The sequence below is a fragment of the Rhinolophus sinicus genome, chromosome 7 (genome assembly GCF_057876585.1).
Source record: "Rhinolophus sinicus isolate RSI-liver-muscle chromosome 7, RSI-T2T, whole genome shotgun sequence".
NCBI classification, from domain to species: domain Eukaryota; kingdom Metazoa; phylum Chordata; class Mammalia; order Chiroptera; family Rhinolophidae; genus Rhinolophus; species Rhinolophus sinicus.
Genome location: NC_142507.1, coordinates 8884368 through 8901045, shown reverse-complemented (window position 1 = coordinate 8901045; position 16678 = coordinate 8884368). Strand labels below are relative to the sequence as shown.

General features: G+C 43.7%; 1 protein-coding gene across 3 annotated transcripts in view; it reads right to left on the bottom strand.

Moving 5' to 3' along the window:
* Nucleotides 1–1463: 1463 nt before the first annotated feature.
* Nucleotides 1464–16678, bottom strand: part of C7H8orf89 (chromosome 7 C8orf89 homolog) — a 38244-nt gene continuing 23029 nt past the window's right edge. For 2 of the 3 annotated variants that reach the window (XM_074318935.2, XM_088799369.1), the window contains exon 6: nucleotides 15793–16607. In XM_074318935.2, the coding sequence (XP_074175036.2) occupies nucleotides 16459–16607 (149 nt within the window). In that variant the 3' untranslated portion in view covers nucleotides 15793–16458. Of the gene's footprint in view, nucleotides 5676–15792; nucleotides 16608–16678 lie in introns of those variants that run through there. The other variant, XM_088799368.1, reaches the window with a different exon arrangement.

Genomic DNA, 16678 nt, shown 5'->3' with positions numbered 1-16678 from the left:
TGAACCCCTCCTTCACCTCTTGCACGACCCCAGTCTAGGCCCCCATTCTCTCATGCCAAAGTGCCTTGCTAGTGTCCTCCACGGTCTCCCCACTTCTACTCTTAGCCCCTTAAAATGCATTCTCCACAAAGCAGCCACAGGAAGCTTTTACAAATGTAAGTAAGATCACATCACTCTGCTACTTAAAACCCTCCAGCTTCACTTAGGATGTAGAAAGTCACAAGAGAACCTACCTCACCCCACAATGAGAAAACGCAATGAGAAAACAGCAGATAATCTACAAAATCGTCACTTTTCTTGAACCCATCAAGGAGTTGAGGTCACAAAGCAACCAAGGAAACTGAATTACAAAGAGTGACAAGTCCTAGCAGAGATGGGACACAAATATTGTTTCACCTTTGATAAAGCAAGGAAAAAAGAGGTGGCCACCAGACAAGTGGGTAGAAATAAATTATCTAAAATTTGGACATCTTCTTAAAAGCCAGTGGGGGCTAGCATGTCAGTTTGGAAAAGGTAGGGTCACAAAACACAAGGGGAGGTTAGACTCACTTGCAAGCTCTTTACCACTGGCCTCTCGCTGGTGCTCGTGAGAAAGACTGGAGAAAGGGCAAGAGACCAGGGAGAGACCCTCTTAGTGACACAAGTGGAGCTGAAACCTCCCAAAACACCAAAGCTCCACAACTTCTACGCCAAGGATCAAACCCTGAAGGGTAACTTCATTAGGGAGCAGCACTCTTATATCTTGGTGGACCACGGGTACAAGGTAAACTGAATGTTAATAAAATTTTCGACACTTTCAAAAAAAAAAAAAAGAAAGAAAGAGGCTGAGATTGTCAGACTGGATTAAAAAACAAGAGCCAGTTATACGCTGTCTATAAGAAACCTACTTTAAAAATAGGAAAACACAAACTGGTTAAAAGTGAAAGGATGGAAAACATGTATACCATGAAATTACTACTGAAAATAAAGCAGAAGTGGTTACATTAGTATTTGACAAATTAGATTTCATGGGGGAAAGAAAGGAATATTACTAAAGAGACAGGGGACATTGCATAATAACAAAGTGGTCCATTCATCAAAAAGACATCACAATTCTGTCTGCACAAGCACCAAACAGCTTCAGAATACATGAAGCATAAATTGGACAAAAAGAAAAAATTGATAAACATGCAATTATAATTGAAGATTTTGACACTCCTCTCTTAATAATTGATAGAACAAATAGAAAAATCAGTAAATAGTGACCAAAACTAATACGCAAATTGACTGAGTTGATATTTAGAGAACACTATTTAACCAAAAACAGCTGAATACATATTCACTTGACGTGCTTATGAAACATTTGCCAAGATAAACCATGTTCTGAGTCATAAAAAAGCCTCCACAAGGTTTTTTTAAATTAAAATCATATAAAAATCTGCTCTCTGAGCATAGTAAATTAACACTAGAAGTCAATAACTTATCTAGAAGAGTCAATAACTTATCTACAAAAACTTATCTAGAAAAACCACTAATTACTTTATATTAAACAATGTCCTTCTAAATAATCTTGGTTGAATGAGGAATTCACAAGAGGTATGAGAAAATATTTTAATAGGATGAAAAAGAAAACATAACATCAAAATTTGAGGGATGCAGCTCCTAGAGGGAAATTTATAACATAAATGCTTACGTTAGAAAATAAAAAAGATCTCAGAAAAATAATGGAAGCCTCCATTAAGAAACTAGAGAAAGAAAAGCAAAGCAAACTCAAGTGAGCAGAAGGAAGGATGCAATAACAGGAAAAGCAAGAAAACTGAACATCGATGGAGATCATCAAGAAAAACAACAGCTGGGTTTTGGGAAGATCGATCAAACTGATAAACCTTGAGTCAGTCTGATAAAGAGAGAAGACACAAACTACCAATATCAGGAAAAATCCCTTCACCGTAACCTCTAGATTAGGTTTGATTGACGAACTGAAAGAGAAAGGGAGGGAGAGAGAGAGAGATACAAAAGGCTACTGCTTCCCTTTTATTCTCCAATTCTCTAGAGAGATCACCTCTTGTAAACCACTCTATTTAGAAACACAGCAAGAAAGGAATTCTACATACAGCTGGAATTTAGCCCAGCGTATTTCACACACCAAAGAGCTACTATCACAATGGTTAAGAAAAAAACATGGAAGGAAAGAAAGAAGGCAGTGAGCTAATATTTATACATACACAGCAATCACCAATAGGCAGCACAGTATAGTTGTTAAGATACCAGCACTTGGGACCAGGTTGCCTGGATTTGAAACTCAGCTTGCCAGGGATATTAGTCTTGGCAAATGAATTAACCTCTTTTTGTCTCACTTTCTTCTTCCATAAAAGGAAGGTGATAAAATAGCACCTAACTCACAGAGGGGATGGGAGGATTCAATTGAAAAATCGTGTGGATTAAGATTAAATGGCATGTCTGATACAGAATAAGCATTCACTATTATTACCGTGTGCTAGATATTTTGCATATTTTTTCCTCATTAAATAACTCACTTCATCATTGAACATCTACTGTGCAGCCTGGGAACAGAATAAAAGACAACAACCATGGCTCCCACCCTCACTGAACTTACAAACAAGTGGAGAAAAAACAAGAGTCCTTCTAACACAATGGGATAAGCATTACTAAACTCACCATAACCCAAAGGGCTAGGTGAGTTATCATTCTTCTATAGATGCATGAACCCAAACTTATAGACATTAAAGAACTACCTCAGAATTATATAGTGTATCGGTTTGCTAGGGCTGCTGTAACAAAATACCACAAACTGGGTGACAGAAACAACAGAGATTTGTCCCACAGTTCTAGAGGCTAGAAGTCCAAGGTCAGGATGTAGGCAGGGTTGGTTCCTTCTGAGGCTGTGAGGGAGAATCTGTTCCATGTCTCTCTCCGAGCTTCCGGTTTGCTGGAAATCTCTGCAGTCCTTGGCTTGTAGAAGCATCATGCCGATCTCTGCCTTCATCTTTACACAGTGTTCTGTCTGTGTCCAAATTCCCCTTTTCATAAGCAAACCAGCCATATTGGATTAGGGACACACCCTACTCCAGTGTGACCTCATCTTAAAGAACTATATCTGCACTGACTATTTCTCAAAAAGAGCACATTCTGAGGTCGGGGGGCTATACCTTCAACATATGAATTTTGGGGAAGACACAATTCAGCCCATAACATACAGATCCAAGTGGCAAAGTCAGGACCCAAACCCAAGTCTCTAACGTCTAGCTCAGAGAATGACATATGTGGGTCCTCATTAAATCCGTGGAGAATTGGACTGAATCTTCCTTATCTTTATGTGTGGAATGTATGTGAAGGTGAAAGAACAGGTTAAAATCAATTAAAATCCATGTATTAAGGATTGCTCCCCTGAAACCTTTTTAGAAAGAACTGAAATATGCCTCTAAAAAAGAGTAAGTATAATGAATAATATGTTTGTACTTCTATTTTTGTCCTTCTATTTGCAACATTAATTATCATTTTAAAGTCTTCTGCCTTCTACAAAAGTATGAATAACAATGGCTAAGTCTTTCAGTCAACATTGTCCCATTCCAACAAAAGCAAGCAGGATTTGGGGACTTGTTTTACGCAAGAAGATCAAAATTGGATTCAGGAATTTGCTAGCAGCTAGTCTTTTCTGTTGCAGACATTCCCTTTGCTTTGGTCTTAACCTTGACTCTTCATTCATTCTAACGTCCACAAGGGCAGGGCAAGTGTTTCCTGGTTGGCTGCATGGAGGCCAGGCTTTGCAGAACACTAAAAATCCCACCAATTCAGACACAGGGGGGACGAGTTGAACCACACCACCAAAGCAATACATCGCAGTGGTTAAAAAGCCTGGGTTTGAAATCAGAAGGATTTGAGTTTGAATTGCAGCTCAGCCCACTCACTCGCTGTGTGACCTGAGGCAAGTTACTTAACCTCTCTGAATCTCATCTGTAATATCACGATCACATTTATCCTTACATGGGAAACATTAAATCACATGATGCATATAAAGCACGTAGCCTCCTCATAAAATAAGGGTTTGACACATGATAGCTATTATTAAATATTTAATAAGGGAAAAGTTTGAATTGTAGAATTTTTATTTTAGATTTATTACTTTACATATTTAGTAACTAAAGACACATGATGACTTATTATCATGATCTTCAACATAACTACCAACAAACATTTCTGAAAACCAATTTAATTTAGAGTACTCAGTGCCCTCGGCTAGAGAATAGAGGGGGGGTAAGTAATGATTTAGTTGAAGAAACAGACCTTAACCTAGTAAAGGTCTTGAAAGAGACCACTTAAATCACTGTTAAAATGACTTGAATTAGAATTTCAGTTGTTTGTACATTAGCTAGAGCATGTAAGTACTTGGAAAAACTATTTTCCTGAGTATTTTACTTACAATCTCCTTTGTCCCACTAAAGGTCTATGAAAAGCCATTTTATCATAGAGAGTACAAAATGCTAATTGGTATCTATGGGAGTGGCACAAAATTTAAAATGAGTAGGGTCTGAATTGATGTGAGTTTTCTCTGTGTGCATCTGTATGTGTGTAGCACGACTTTTACAGAGAGCACACACAGACATAAGCACAATATTCATAGAAGACCGAAACATCTTGCAATCAGTCGCTTTTAATCAAATTACCCCACTGGGTAAAGGCATGTGGTAAAGGCTGGTGGACTAGGCTACTGGGATTAGAAACACCCTTCATCCACGTCACAACTGGCAGCTTCTAAATTCTCGGTTACTCGGTGTCCTGGAAGGACTCTGTTTTTGCTTCCCTCCTGACAATTCTGGGTGTGTCTCTCCCAAGGGGGCTTATTCTCCTGTAAGGTTCCCTGGTTGGCAGGTGGGAGCATAGCCCTTGAGACACGTCTCTTATTTAAGGCTCAGGAAATGGATCTTTCAGAATTCTGGATTAACATGGACTCCGGAGAGCCCCAGGACGAATAATAATACCATGCCCACACGAAGCAGTTTACTTTGGCAATCCCGTGGCATGGTCCCTCCTTTGGATGGAGTGAGGGATTAGGAATCCAAGTGAGGGCAGAATTCTGCATTCATCAGGACCGAGCAGGCAGTGGCACAGTACTCAGGGATTTCCACACATTCTCATGACTGCGACACTCTGGGGGAGCCTGGCTGACTAATAGAGAACAGCCTTGACCTTGCAACCCTACAAATTCAAACGCCATTTGTCATCCAATGTAAAATGAATCTGGCCGTGTATGATCCTACATGATGGGGAAATGGAAAAACTCAAGAACATAAAAGGGGGGCATTCAAAAAATAAAAGTCTACAAAATGGTTGAGAAGACACATTGATATGCTAATAACAAATTCCGTTTACACAATAATGGACAGCCCTGTGATCCCAGGGCAGGACAGATTCCCTTAACACACAGGGGATTAAAGTGGGAAATTACTGCTCATTTTCCTCTCTCCTTAGAATTTGAAACATGTTTTTATATTTATTTCTCACTATCTCCTTTTGTCATTTAAAATCAAGCTGGTTTGTTATGGTTATTCTGTTCCACTCTTTGTGATCACCAAAGAAGAACGGTTGAATTGCAACAGTCTTCTCTTGTTCCAGAAACTTCTTTCGCTGGGGACTTATCTAAGAGGGTCAGGAGCCAGGACTGGACACAACTCATCCTGTGGGAGAGACTCAGAGAAACAAACCTGAAATTAAAGCACTAAGTCGCTCAAACGCCATGAGGCTATGTCTGGGGGTTCCAGCACCTCTCCTGTGTCTTCCACCCAGGAGCTCTGACTGCCCTCGCATCAAAGAGCATTCTTAAAGCAAACCTCCCTGCCTATGTACTTTCTAACTTACCTAAGTTACCATCAATTTGGTAGCAGATGTGAAGCCTGGAATGTGTGACAGCCCTGTCGGTTCTTTTGGACATTTGAAGTTCATTATGAATGTCCATTGGAAAGCTTACAATTATGAACTAGAGTAACCATGTAAATACCTACAAATCATTTTCCAGTGGATTCTTTTTGCAGAACACACGTATCCCTGGAAGTTACTTGGATGATAAGAATAAAGAAACAAAAACTTCTGTGGATTTATTCTTTGTCCTATCTATTTTTTCTTGGCGTGTTTTTAAAAATTTCTTCCCTTGCAAAATCCAGAAAATATTCAGAAGTCCCGCCCCAATCTGCCAGAGAGACTTCTTAAGCCACCGTAAGTTATCAACTTGTCCTCTGTCTTTGTAAAAGGACTGTCTCTAGAGTTCTACTTTCATGGTAATCCAGTGGCCACAAATTGACCATGACCCAAAGGAGTTATTTTGCTCTTGAATACTCGGAAATGTGAACCTTTCTCTAAAAGGAATGGTGCTGAACATTACACTACAGCGATCTCTTTCCCACTTGTATTGTTAGGAAACAGGAGGAGATTTGCTGCATATCTTTGTCATAAAGCCTATTTATGGGGACCCCCTCCACACACCTTCCTACCTGCCCCATATACATCTCCTGCTCCAGCCCCGAATTTCTCACTATTCCGCAATAATGACATACACATTCATACCTCTACCCCATCGAAAATGGGGTTTCCTTGACTTAAAATGACCTTTTCTTCTCTGCTCTGCTTAGCAAATCCTCCTCCAGATGTTGAGGCTGTCCTGTAAGCCTCAGCAGCGGCCTTAGCCTGTCCCATTCTCTGCTCACACAGACCCTTCCACTCGCTTCCATTTCTGCACTTGGACCTCGGTGTTAGAAGCGGTCCTGTGGGTTTGCCTTTCCCTCCACGAAGAGCCAAAGGGACAAATGACTTCTGCGTTCCTAGTTTCTATCCCAGTGCGAATCCTGTTACCTTCCATGACACGGCGAGAGGTCAGTCATTCCCTGATGGGATATCCGCAATAACTGGCAACCCATCCCTCTGTCACACACTGGACCCACGACTGCCACCCCTCGAGAACACTGTACTCTTCGTTCAATGACAACATTGGGGTGTGTCTGCAACATCTCACAAGCCAAATGGCTCGTTCATGCCCAGCCCCCCTGGGCCAGGCTTCCCCCTCACCAGGTGGAACTGGATCGAGTTCGTCCTTCGTGCTTACGGAATAGACAGTCACGTCTCCATGCAGCCACCTTTGGGGAGAGTGAATCTAAGCCACACACGGGGGTGTGAATCTACGGCGTGACTCTTCCCGCCCATGACAAAATCAGACGCTACGTGTGTTCTGTTTCATAAACAAATAGTGAAGATGCAGCATCGAGATGCAATGACATACATTCCAGTTCCTTCTAAACAAGAAGCTGCGGGGAAGGGCAGCCTGTCTTTTCTGTAACCCCACGGAGGGTCCCCTGCCTCGAGGGCAGCATAGTGGTTAAGGGCACGGGCTCAAATTTCAGTTCTGCTGTGAACTAGCTATGAGACCTCAAGAAAGGGACCGAATCTCTCTGAGCCTCATCGCAAAATGGGGTTAATCATGATCAAAATAACACCTCGCTCATTAGGCCACTGTGAGAAATAAACAAAATAATGTTGGTCAACTTAGTACCTGACATAGATTGGTGGTGGCTCACCTGTGCATCCTCTAAATGTCACCTGCTTTGGCCCTAGCCTCAGCTCTTTGGTCTCCATGGAAACGTCACACTCCTGCTTAGTGATCTAACTACTCTGATGGTTCCCTGGTCTCCGACTTCCATTCCCTTGACAACTGGGAGGGGCGGGAATGGGGGACAGACAGTGAAAGTCGCTGTTTTCTAGTTTGAGCCAAATACGTAAGTCACTCACTGACTGATGCTTTCGAGTGCACGACCCATATGTGTCTTTCGTGCATCAGCGTTACGCATTGGGCAACAGGGCTCTGAGAAAACACTGGAAGGGAGGAGAAAATCACCAAGGGGCTGGCAGAAGGAGCTGACAGATTTAAAGGCTATGTTTACGCAGTGCTGTTTGGACAACAAGAGCAAAAAGACAGATGACAGGTCTGCCTCATGACAAGTCAATTTCATTTAATGTAAATGTATTTTAGCAGATTGCAAATATTCACAAGTTGATCTACCCTTTAGAAACGTACCCTTGAAACAGTTTCTGACGACTGTCCCTTACCCCAACTGCAGGTCTTGTTTGTACAGTTTTTCTGTGTGTGTGGTACAATACACATACGATTTACCGTCGTAACCATCTCTAAGTGTACAATTCAGTGGCGTTAAGTACATTCTCTTGGATAATCTTGAGTTCGGTTGGTGTTTTGTTTCAGACTGACTTCCTTTCTTCTCCCCGATGGCATTATTTCACCAGATCCAGTTTTTGGAAGAGAGATTTTTGGTCTCTCTTCATGTTCCCGTTATCTCAGATGGTACTCAGGTTTATAGAGTTGTAGAAAAATTACAGACTGACACCTCTTTAGTTTCAGATAAAAGCAAGGCACAAGCAAAACACTGTCAATGACTCCAAAGCACGCTTCTCCCCCCCCACATTTACTTTGTGTAGATGACCACTTGCATTCCAGGGAAAGTCAGCTATGCCCGTAACTCTGAACTCACACATTTTCTGTGTTTAGCTGAACACTGTGGTGGAATCACCAGGCACTGGTGGCGATTTCTATACTTCTTTAAACATGAGCATCAATCAGACTGCACACCATAAGCATTTTGCAAAAGCCATACATTAAGAGGCAAGGCCTGCTCAAGGAATCACAAATATTTATTCTAACGCAGGTCTTGCTTCAGCTTTCTTCTGACGTGGGGCTGTCAGCCAACATCAGATCTTTATTCAACACCTCAAACCCGTTCAAATAGGAGCCAGCTCTTCATAATTCCAGTTGGCAGTCTTCCCTTATTTCCAAAGGAGAAGAATCCAGATAGAAAAACCAAATAAACGTAAAGCCCTTGAGATTATATGGTTGATTATATGAGTCCACGATGGACCTCAAGGAGGTGTATAAAGTGTTCCCGGTGATGGGGTGCTGTGGGGAGCTGCCGCTCCATAACCATGTGTGGCACCAAGGGACCCACTTGACTTGGGGACCCTCTGTTGTCCTCATCCACGAAATAAATCATCCACAGGTAACATCTCTGTGTAACCTCGTCTTCCAAGGATCAGATGAAATCGTGTGAGTGAAAGGGTTTGGTAACCCATACATCACTGCAGAGATGTCGGTTATTATAAAAATTCAAACTATTACTTAGGGCTCCATAATATTTCTATTTATTTTCCGAGGTGGGAAGGTTTCCTCCCCCTGAAGCTTCAGGCCCTAAATGAGGTGAAGAAGCAGGAATTAATGACAATCGACTTTGTATCCACAGCCCTAACCCAATGACCCGTCAATTAAATGTTGTTGATGGATGAGTCCGAGTGGGGCCAGGAACACAGAAGGGCACTGTTTGAACTGGAAGGACATTAGCGTGACATTGTAATGTGACGGAATGCACAGGGACTCAGGGTTCAGGCAAGCCCAAGTTCAAATCGCAATCTCTTTGTCTACAAAACGGGAAAACAGTACCTTCACCTTGCTGGGCGTAGTGAGGATTAGAAATACTGCATGGAGGGCATCTGTGTAGATTCCTGGGGCCACCGAAAGAATCACCAGAAACTGGGTTGTTGAAAACAACAGGAAATTGTTCTCTCACAGTTCCAGGGGCCAGGAGACTAAAATCGAGGTGTCGGCAGGGCCACCCTGCCTGCCTAGGCTCTCGGGGAGAATCACCCCTCGCCTCTCCCAGCTTCTGGTGGCTCCAGGCCAACCTTGGTTTGCGGCTGCATCGCTCCCATCTCTGCTCCGGTTTTCATATTGCCTTCTCTTCTCCGGTGTCACTCTGTGTGTCTTTTATGAGGGCACTTGTCATTGGACTTAGAGTCCACCCCCATGATCTCATCTTGAGATCCTTAACTCAATGGCATCTGCAATGACCCTTTTTCCAAATAAGGTCCCATTCCCAGGTTCCAGCAATTCGGATCTACCTTTGGGGGCGGGGTGGCCACCATTTAACCTGCTACAGCATCTAATATCTACCTGATATAGAGCAGCCATTCAGTTTATGAGCTACTGCTCAATAAGTAGCCCCTAGAATAATAGTTATTAATACTATTTTCAGTGTGGAAGGATGGGGCTTTTCATCTCCCTCGTCCCTTCCTTCTTTCCTTCCTTCCTTCCTCCCTGGCCTCACTCCTGGTGGAAGGGAACTTTACCTGGATGACACATCAAAGCAGCTACGGGAGTGGTCACATTTACCAAGAGGGATGTGTGTCTGGCAGGTGCTCCTCTGTGAACATTCTAAAGGGCCCGGCCTGCCTCTAAAGAGGAGGAGTGTTTACAAGCTGCCGTCTTTCTCATCGTCTCAGGAAGAATACTCTCCAGAGCCTCGGCCTCCCACTCCCAGGAGTGAGCCAAGACAGAGATGTGGCGGAGGTCAGCTACAGGACTACAAACAAAGAGAGAAGATCAGGGAGGAGACCGGCATTCCTGGATGCCCGGTTCAAGCTGACTGTACAGGAACAGGAACAAATACTGGCCACCACCATTTGAACTCTGCGTGCTCCGTGTCAGACGCTGGTGATTTTTAGGGGATGGACTACGGCGGCACAACCTTGCATCATCCCCGTCCAATTCAACCCCCTCGCTTTAAACGTTTCCTGCTCCCCCTTTCCCTCCTGACGTCTCAGATTTTTCAGGCTGCATGGTGCACTCAAGCTGCCCTCCTCAAGTTCAGTCACTCAAATGCCACTGGAAGGCACAGTGTTGGAGACCTCAGCGGGAACCAAACACAAGCCAGCAGGGCTCGGTGGGAGTGGATGCGAGGTCAGAGGCCCCTGAATTCTGGGGGGTTGGTGGATTTCTTGCTTTCTTGGGCTTCACATTAGCCAAATTCTCCCTCCGGTCCTTCCCTCTGGGACCATTTGTCCCCATCTTCTGCTCCACATTGTCCCTGTACTTTGGCTCCAAACCTCACATCGGTGACCTCCCCAAAATTCAGTTCCATCCCAGACTCTAGGTCAGCCTCAGTCTTTGTCAGTAGAAACATCTGGAAGGCAGAGCAGAGCAGCACCTCACCCTTCACCCTGAGTTCTAATCCCTGGACTGTTTTGGATTTGTACTCTTTGCTGGTTGTCCTCCATCTGCTCACCCTAAGTCCACCCTCTGTTCACCCTGCTCTGAGCCAAGATACAGACACCAGAATTGCCTCACCCAGGCTCTGTTACCAAGTGACTTTCAGCTGGTTGGCTGATGAGAGGCATTGGTGGGAGGTGGAGCGTCAGGGACTTAGCGGCTCCCCTGCTGCACCTCCTGGGGCCCCTTGTGACTACAGCTCCTACCAGGCAGTCGTCCTTCCCCAGCTCCTGCCCTCGCTGGGCTCGGCCGGCACTGTTTTCATCCCTCAGCCCCTCAGTCCCATGCGTGGTAAGAGCCTTCCCCTGCTGGTGGACTCAGGTACCTCAGCATCCCGTCTGCTTCCCTGACCACGCGCACAAAATCTCCCCACTTGAACCACTTCCTAGCAGGCGCCTTCCCGGGGCCTGGTCAAGCCGTCTTCTTCCTCCACTCTTGAGGGCTTGTCCTCACGTCCTACCTGATACTTGGGTTTCTCTGGGGAGAGGGAGGTGGGTGCTGTCACGTGCCCCCCAGATCTCCCTTGTGGGACTGCAGGACTCGCCCCCCAGTGGCTGGGGGTGTTTGTGCTCTCAGCTGAGTCCTCCTTCTGGAATTTCCCTCAGCAGAAGACAGCGCCCTTGCCCAGGTCTCAGCCGTCCCCACCTGCAGTTCACGTCCAATGACTGGTGCGCGGGACAAAGGATGTAGCTTATAAAGGTGAAGTCTCCTTGCTTCAGGGTTTCACACCCCTGAGGGGGCTTTTCCAGCCTCACTGCTCCATGCGGGACTGGCTGAAGCTCTCACCGAGACTGCACTGCCCTTTCCTTCTGCCAGCTCTCCCTCAGGAGGGCCACTCCTGACAGTGTCCCCAAGAAACTTACTGTGCACATGTCTCCATCTCAGTGTCAGTGTCCCAGGGACTTGTCCTGAGATGATGGGCTCCTGACTGCAGACTAGGAAATGCTGCTAGCCGCTGAAGACACTGCCTGCCAAACTAGACCCAATTTCCTTCTGTCAGGTCCTAACCAAAGTTTGCCACTTACCTGTCTGGATCGCCTACCTGTGCCCACTTCTCAGAAATTCCATTCCTTGGTCGTGTCTCCCTCTTGTTGGTGAGAAAGCCCAGTGTCTCTGGTCTCAATTATCTCACCACCAACTGACCTCTAGCTCTGCATTCTTTCTCACAAAATCATAAAGAGGCTTCTCACAGAAAACAGGAAAAAAAAGAAAAGGAAAGGAAAGAAGCTTCCCAGTTCACACTACATGCTGAGCACAGTACCAGGTACGAGGGACGTAGAAATGGATAAGCAGGCGTGTCCGCCTTTGAAGGTTCAAATCCCAGCTATGCCACTTCACGAGCTGTATGACTTGTTAAGGAGACTGAGAAGGAAACACACAGAGCGGTAGATCGTAAGAGGGTAAATGTTTGTATGTTTGTTTAAGACAGGAGATCCTGCAGCAAGAGGTATAACGATTGATCGTGTCAGGGAAAATGATGATTTGGAGACAATTGCTGGAGTAAGAGGAGAGAGAGACGCATGGAGGTGAGGAAGAGAGATGCATGGAGGTGAGGCTGCTCTCAGGGGCATGGACAGTGAATGTTAGAGCATCGAGCAGGTTCCTAGAGGAGTAAGTGCAAGTTCTCTTCTGATTGCTCCTACGTTCTCAGTGAGATAAGGACAGAGGTCATACGCTAAGAGTGAGAGGTTGGGGAAAGGCACTAGTGATGTGAAGAGAAAAGAGAAGGCGTATAATAGTCGCCAGGGGAATGGAGTGAAGATGACTGGAGCTTGTAAACCTAGGGCGTTGGGATGATTCAATAAGATAGATGAAAAGCGTTTAGCACAATGACCTGTAATGGTGAACATGGAAAAAAATTTAGCTATTATTGTCATCGCTTTTTGGTGACTGTATTTACTCAGGAGTCTAGATTACATAGTAAAGGGTTGCTTGATGAGCTTAGAATTAGAGAAAAGGCAGTGAGTCTTAGGAAACTCCTTTGGAAATTATCATTGACTAACCACTTGTCCTTGCTGAAGTAAGTATTCTTTGTAAAGAACAGTTTTCTCATGCAGAAATCAGGACTCAGTGCTCCCACCCTAAATATTTGCCATAAGGTACAGACTCCCAAGATTCTGACTGACACGGCTTATACTGGAGAAACGTCCAAATCACAGATACACAATGGTCGTTTCCGGCAAGACCGTCTTCAACCCCAGACATAAATTTAACATCCATAGTAGTAGCTACAATTTCAGAAGTTGGCGTCTCATCCTTATCTCTTAATTGTGGGTGTATCTTACTGGGGGGTGATTTGAGCACTACTTCTGTGCACTACATACATGCTGGTTTTTCAAAAAAGCTCACGAGAAACAAAAAGAGCAAATGCAATGTAAGGAAGTAGAGCCTGTGGGTTTTAAAAAAAAAAAGATTTAATGAAAAACATGAGTTAAATTAAATTCAACCCAAGGCTAAAAAGGTGATTAATTATTGTCAGGATATCTCATTTATTAAAAAGAAATAAACATTCCACTGCTTTCTTGAATTGACTTGAGTTGAACTCTTTCATGGGGGAGAGGGGGGCAGGGAGGGGTCTTTCTACTCTACTGGTATAAATGCTCCAAGATGTGTGCATGTCATAAGTCAGAAACTTAGCTCAATATTATGAGATATTTTTCTATCTTGCAAGTACTACCTTCCCCTAAATGTTAAGGAACTAAACCAAGGTGTATCAACTAAGTTTAAGGTTTTTAAAAATCAGTATTCCATTAAGTTTATGTATATGGGCTTTGGAACCTAGCAGGTTAGTTCTCCTATTTTCTCGCTAGAGACCCAGTGTAAAACAAAGACCCTTTATCTACTTTATTTTTATTAAAAAAAAAAAAAAAAAAAACAGGAATAATATCACCCTCCTACTTTTTAGGGTTTTCATAAGATTGACAAATAATATTAAATGTTTATAGAGTACATAGTAGGAGCTTAATTAATGAAATCCATTTGATAACCAAAGGTGTTTAGAAGTGCTCACCCAAAGAGAGTTCGTCAAATTTTTGTTTGAGAGTATCTTTTCTCCCATTTCCCATTTCTTAAATCATTGACCACACTTGGAGTGGATTATCAGAAGGTAGAAAAGGTACAGGTTAATATCTAAATCATTCTCAATCGAAATTCGGATGTAAGCATAAGCATATGCATTTAAGTTTATTTAGTTATCCCCATAGGAACTAATGCATTGTGACAATGCATACAAACACATACATATTAATAGTATATTTTATACATTAATATAAAGCATGCAAGGACATGGAATATGTCCATTCCCCTACATCGGTGATGCTTTTTTTTTTTCCTTCTATTTTTGTCTTCTTCCTATTCCCTCCCATCCCTTACGAATCTGGGCTCTCTTCTCTCTCTACTTTTGTAGCAGGAAAACTCAGCCTTTGCTATGCAGGTGTTTCTCCAAGTTCTAACTCTAGTCAGTATCTTTTTTCCAGAATTACACACCGGCTTTCACCTACCTGTTTGGATCTCTGTGTGGATGTCCTGATAGTATCTTAAACTGAATACACCCAAAGTTTCATTCATCCTGCTATTCCCCAAAACCAGTACGTCCTCCCGAGAACCTTCTGTCTAAAAGTGGAAATGAGCTGGTTTTGATTCTTCCTTTCTTGAGACCCATAGATCCAATCGTTGATCTTAAGTCCTTGCCTTGATGTCCCAAGTATCTAGTCTCTCCTTCCCATTCCTGTTTCTACCTTTCTCCTGAGAGATTCTTACTTCAATTTTCATAAACATTTCCTCGCTGGTTTTCCCACCTCCAGTGTCCAACCGTCACAATCTAGCCTACCAATTATACCTGAGTGAATCTTCCTACAGCACAAAAGCAATAATTTACTTTCATCCTGAAAATCTCCCATTGTGACACAGAGGAAATACAAACTCATGCTCAGGACCTGAGTCTCTCCACCAGGTATCATCCAATTACCTCAAGCCCTACCACCCTCGATTCCTTTGACCCCAAGGCTCCATAAATAAATGGTCCCTCAAAGCCAGATCGAGCGCGCACCTGTAACTTTCTTTGGCCCACACGAGGGCTTTACAAATTTGGAATTAGCTGCTAATTTTGAATTCGTTGGTAACATTTACACGTTGGAAGATTTCACACAAAAATCCAGAGTCTGGCTTCTCATGAAAAGTTGGAACAGCTGGCCCCGTTGGGCCTACGTTCCCCATGACACCAAGGGCGGAAGCTGGCAGTGAGCGCCCCAGTTCCCACAGCCTTCATCTGCTCAGTGTCACTCAGCGTGGTGCTGGCCTGTGGTTTCTGCCGCCTGCCCTATCCTACCACATGCACCCAGCCACGCGCATCACTCCCAAATGCACAGCGCATCTTTGCTTATGTTAGTCCGTCTCTAGAAAGTCCCTCTCCCTCCATCTGTCCTGTCTTTAAGGCCCATTTCTAATACTGCATCTTCCATGAAACTTACCTGCTGGGTGTTACTGCCCCGTTTCCGAACTTCTCTAACCCCCTGTGGTTCTCTTACAGCCGGATCCCACTCTCCACTGGATCAGTCATTGGGGTCCAGGATTTCTCCAGGTTTCTCGGGGAGGTGCACTGACAAACACTTCTCCCCCACGCCTCAGGCTTTCTTGAGGAGGGGTTTTCCTCCTGACCTAGACCTTCCTCCCCCTCCTCCTCCCCGTCTCTCCCCACCTCCTTCCCCCTCAGGGATCTGCCTGTCTACACACTGCAGAAGCCTTGTTCTGCTTAGCGGTGAAGACCCTCACTCAGCACATGAGCCTGAGGGCATCAGCACCACCTGACGTGGTGCATGCATGGGCTCAATTCTGATGCTCAGCATTTGCAGGCTGCCACACACCTAAGCTAGGATTTCCCTTCCAGGTTTTATCTGCAAATGAAGCCAATATTTTCATCTTCATCTGCTTGAATACTTAGCTCACAACTGTTTCAGACTCAAGCAGGGTAAAGGAGGGGTTTTAATTCGGCGCCTTCTAACAACAAGAACTCACTTTTTCTTGAATCTTCTACAACTCCTACCGAAGGTAATTGTACAGATAGGCACTCAAAGAACACTTATCAAATTGAATCAAAAAATAGAATCAATGTGCATAAAATGCATGGAATAGAATTTTTTTATGCTTATGTCCCCATAACCCATAACTTAAATGTCCTTTTGTAATGTTGACAAAATATCAATTGTTCTGTATGTAACATAAAATATTTATTTCCTATTTACATTTGCATTTTAATGTAATTCATTACACATCATACCACATATCAAAAAAAAGAAAAGAAAAAGGAAAAGGAAGTGAAAAAGTTTCAACCTTAAAAGTCAGTGAAGAAAGTATCCATATGAGAGTTATTAGCAGTCGTGTAGCTCTCGTTTCTTACCCTTTTTTGATTTTCTGGCTGTTTCTTGACGAATGGTATCATACTCCAGGATGGCCATTTGGGAAAGTCTTTGTAAGTATTCAGATGATGCTCCGTTGAGAGGATCGCTGAAGCCAAAACCTGTGAAGAAAAACATCAGTCATTAAAATTAAATTAAGTGTACATTAATGATATTCTCTATAGTGTGAGCA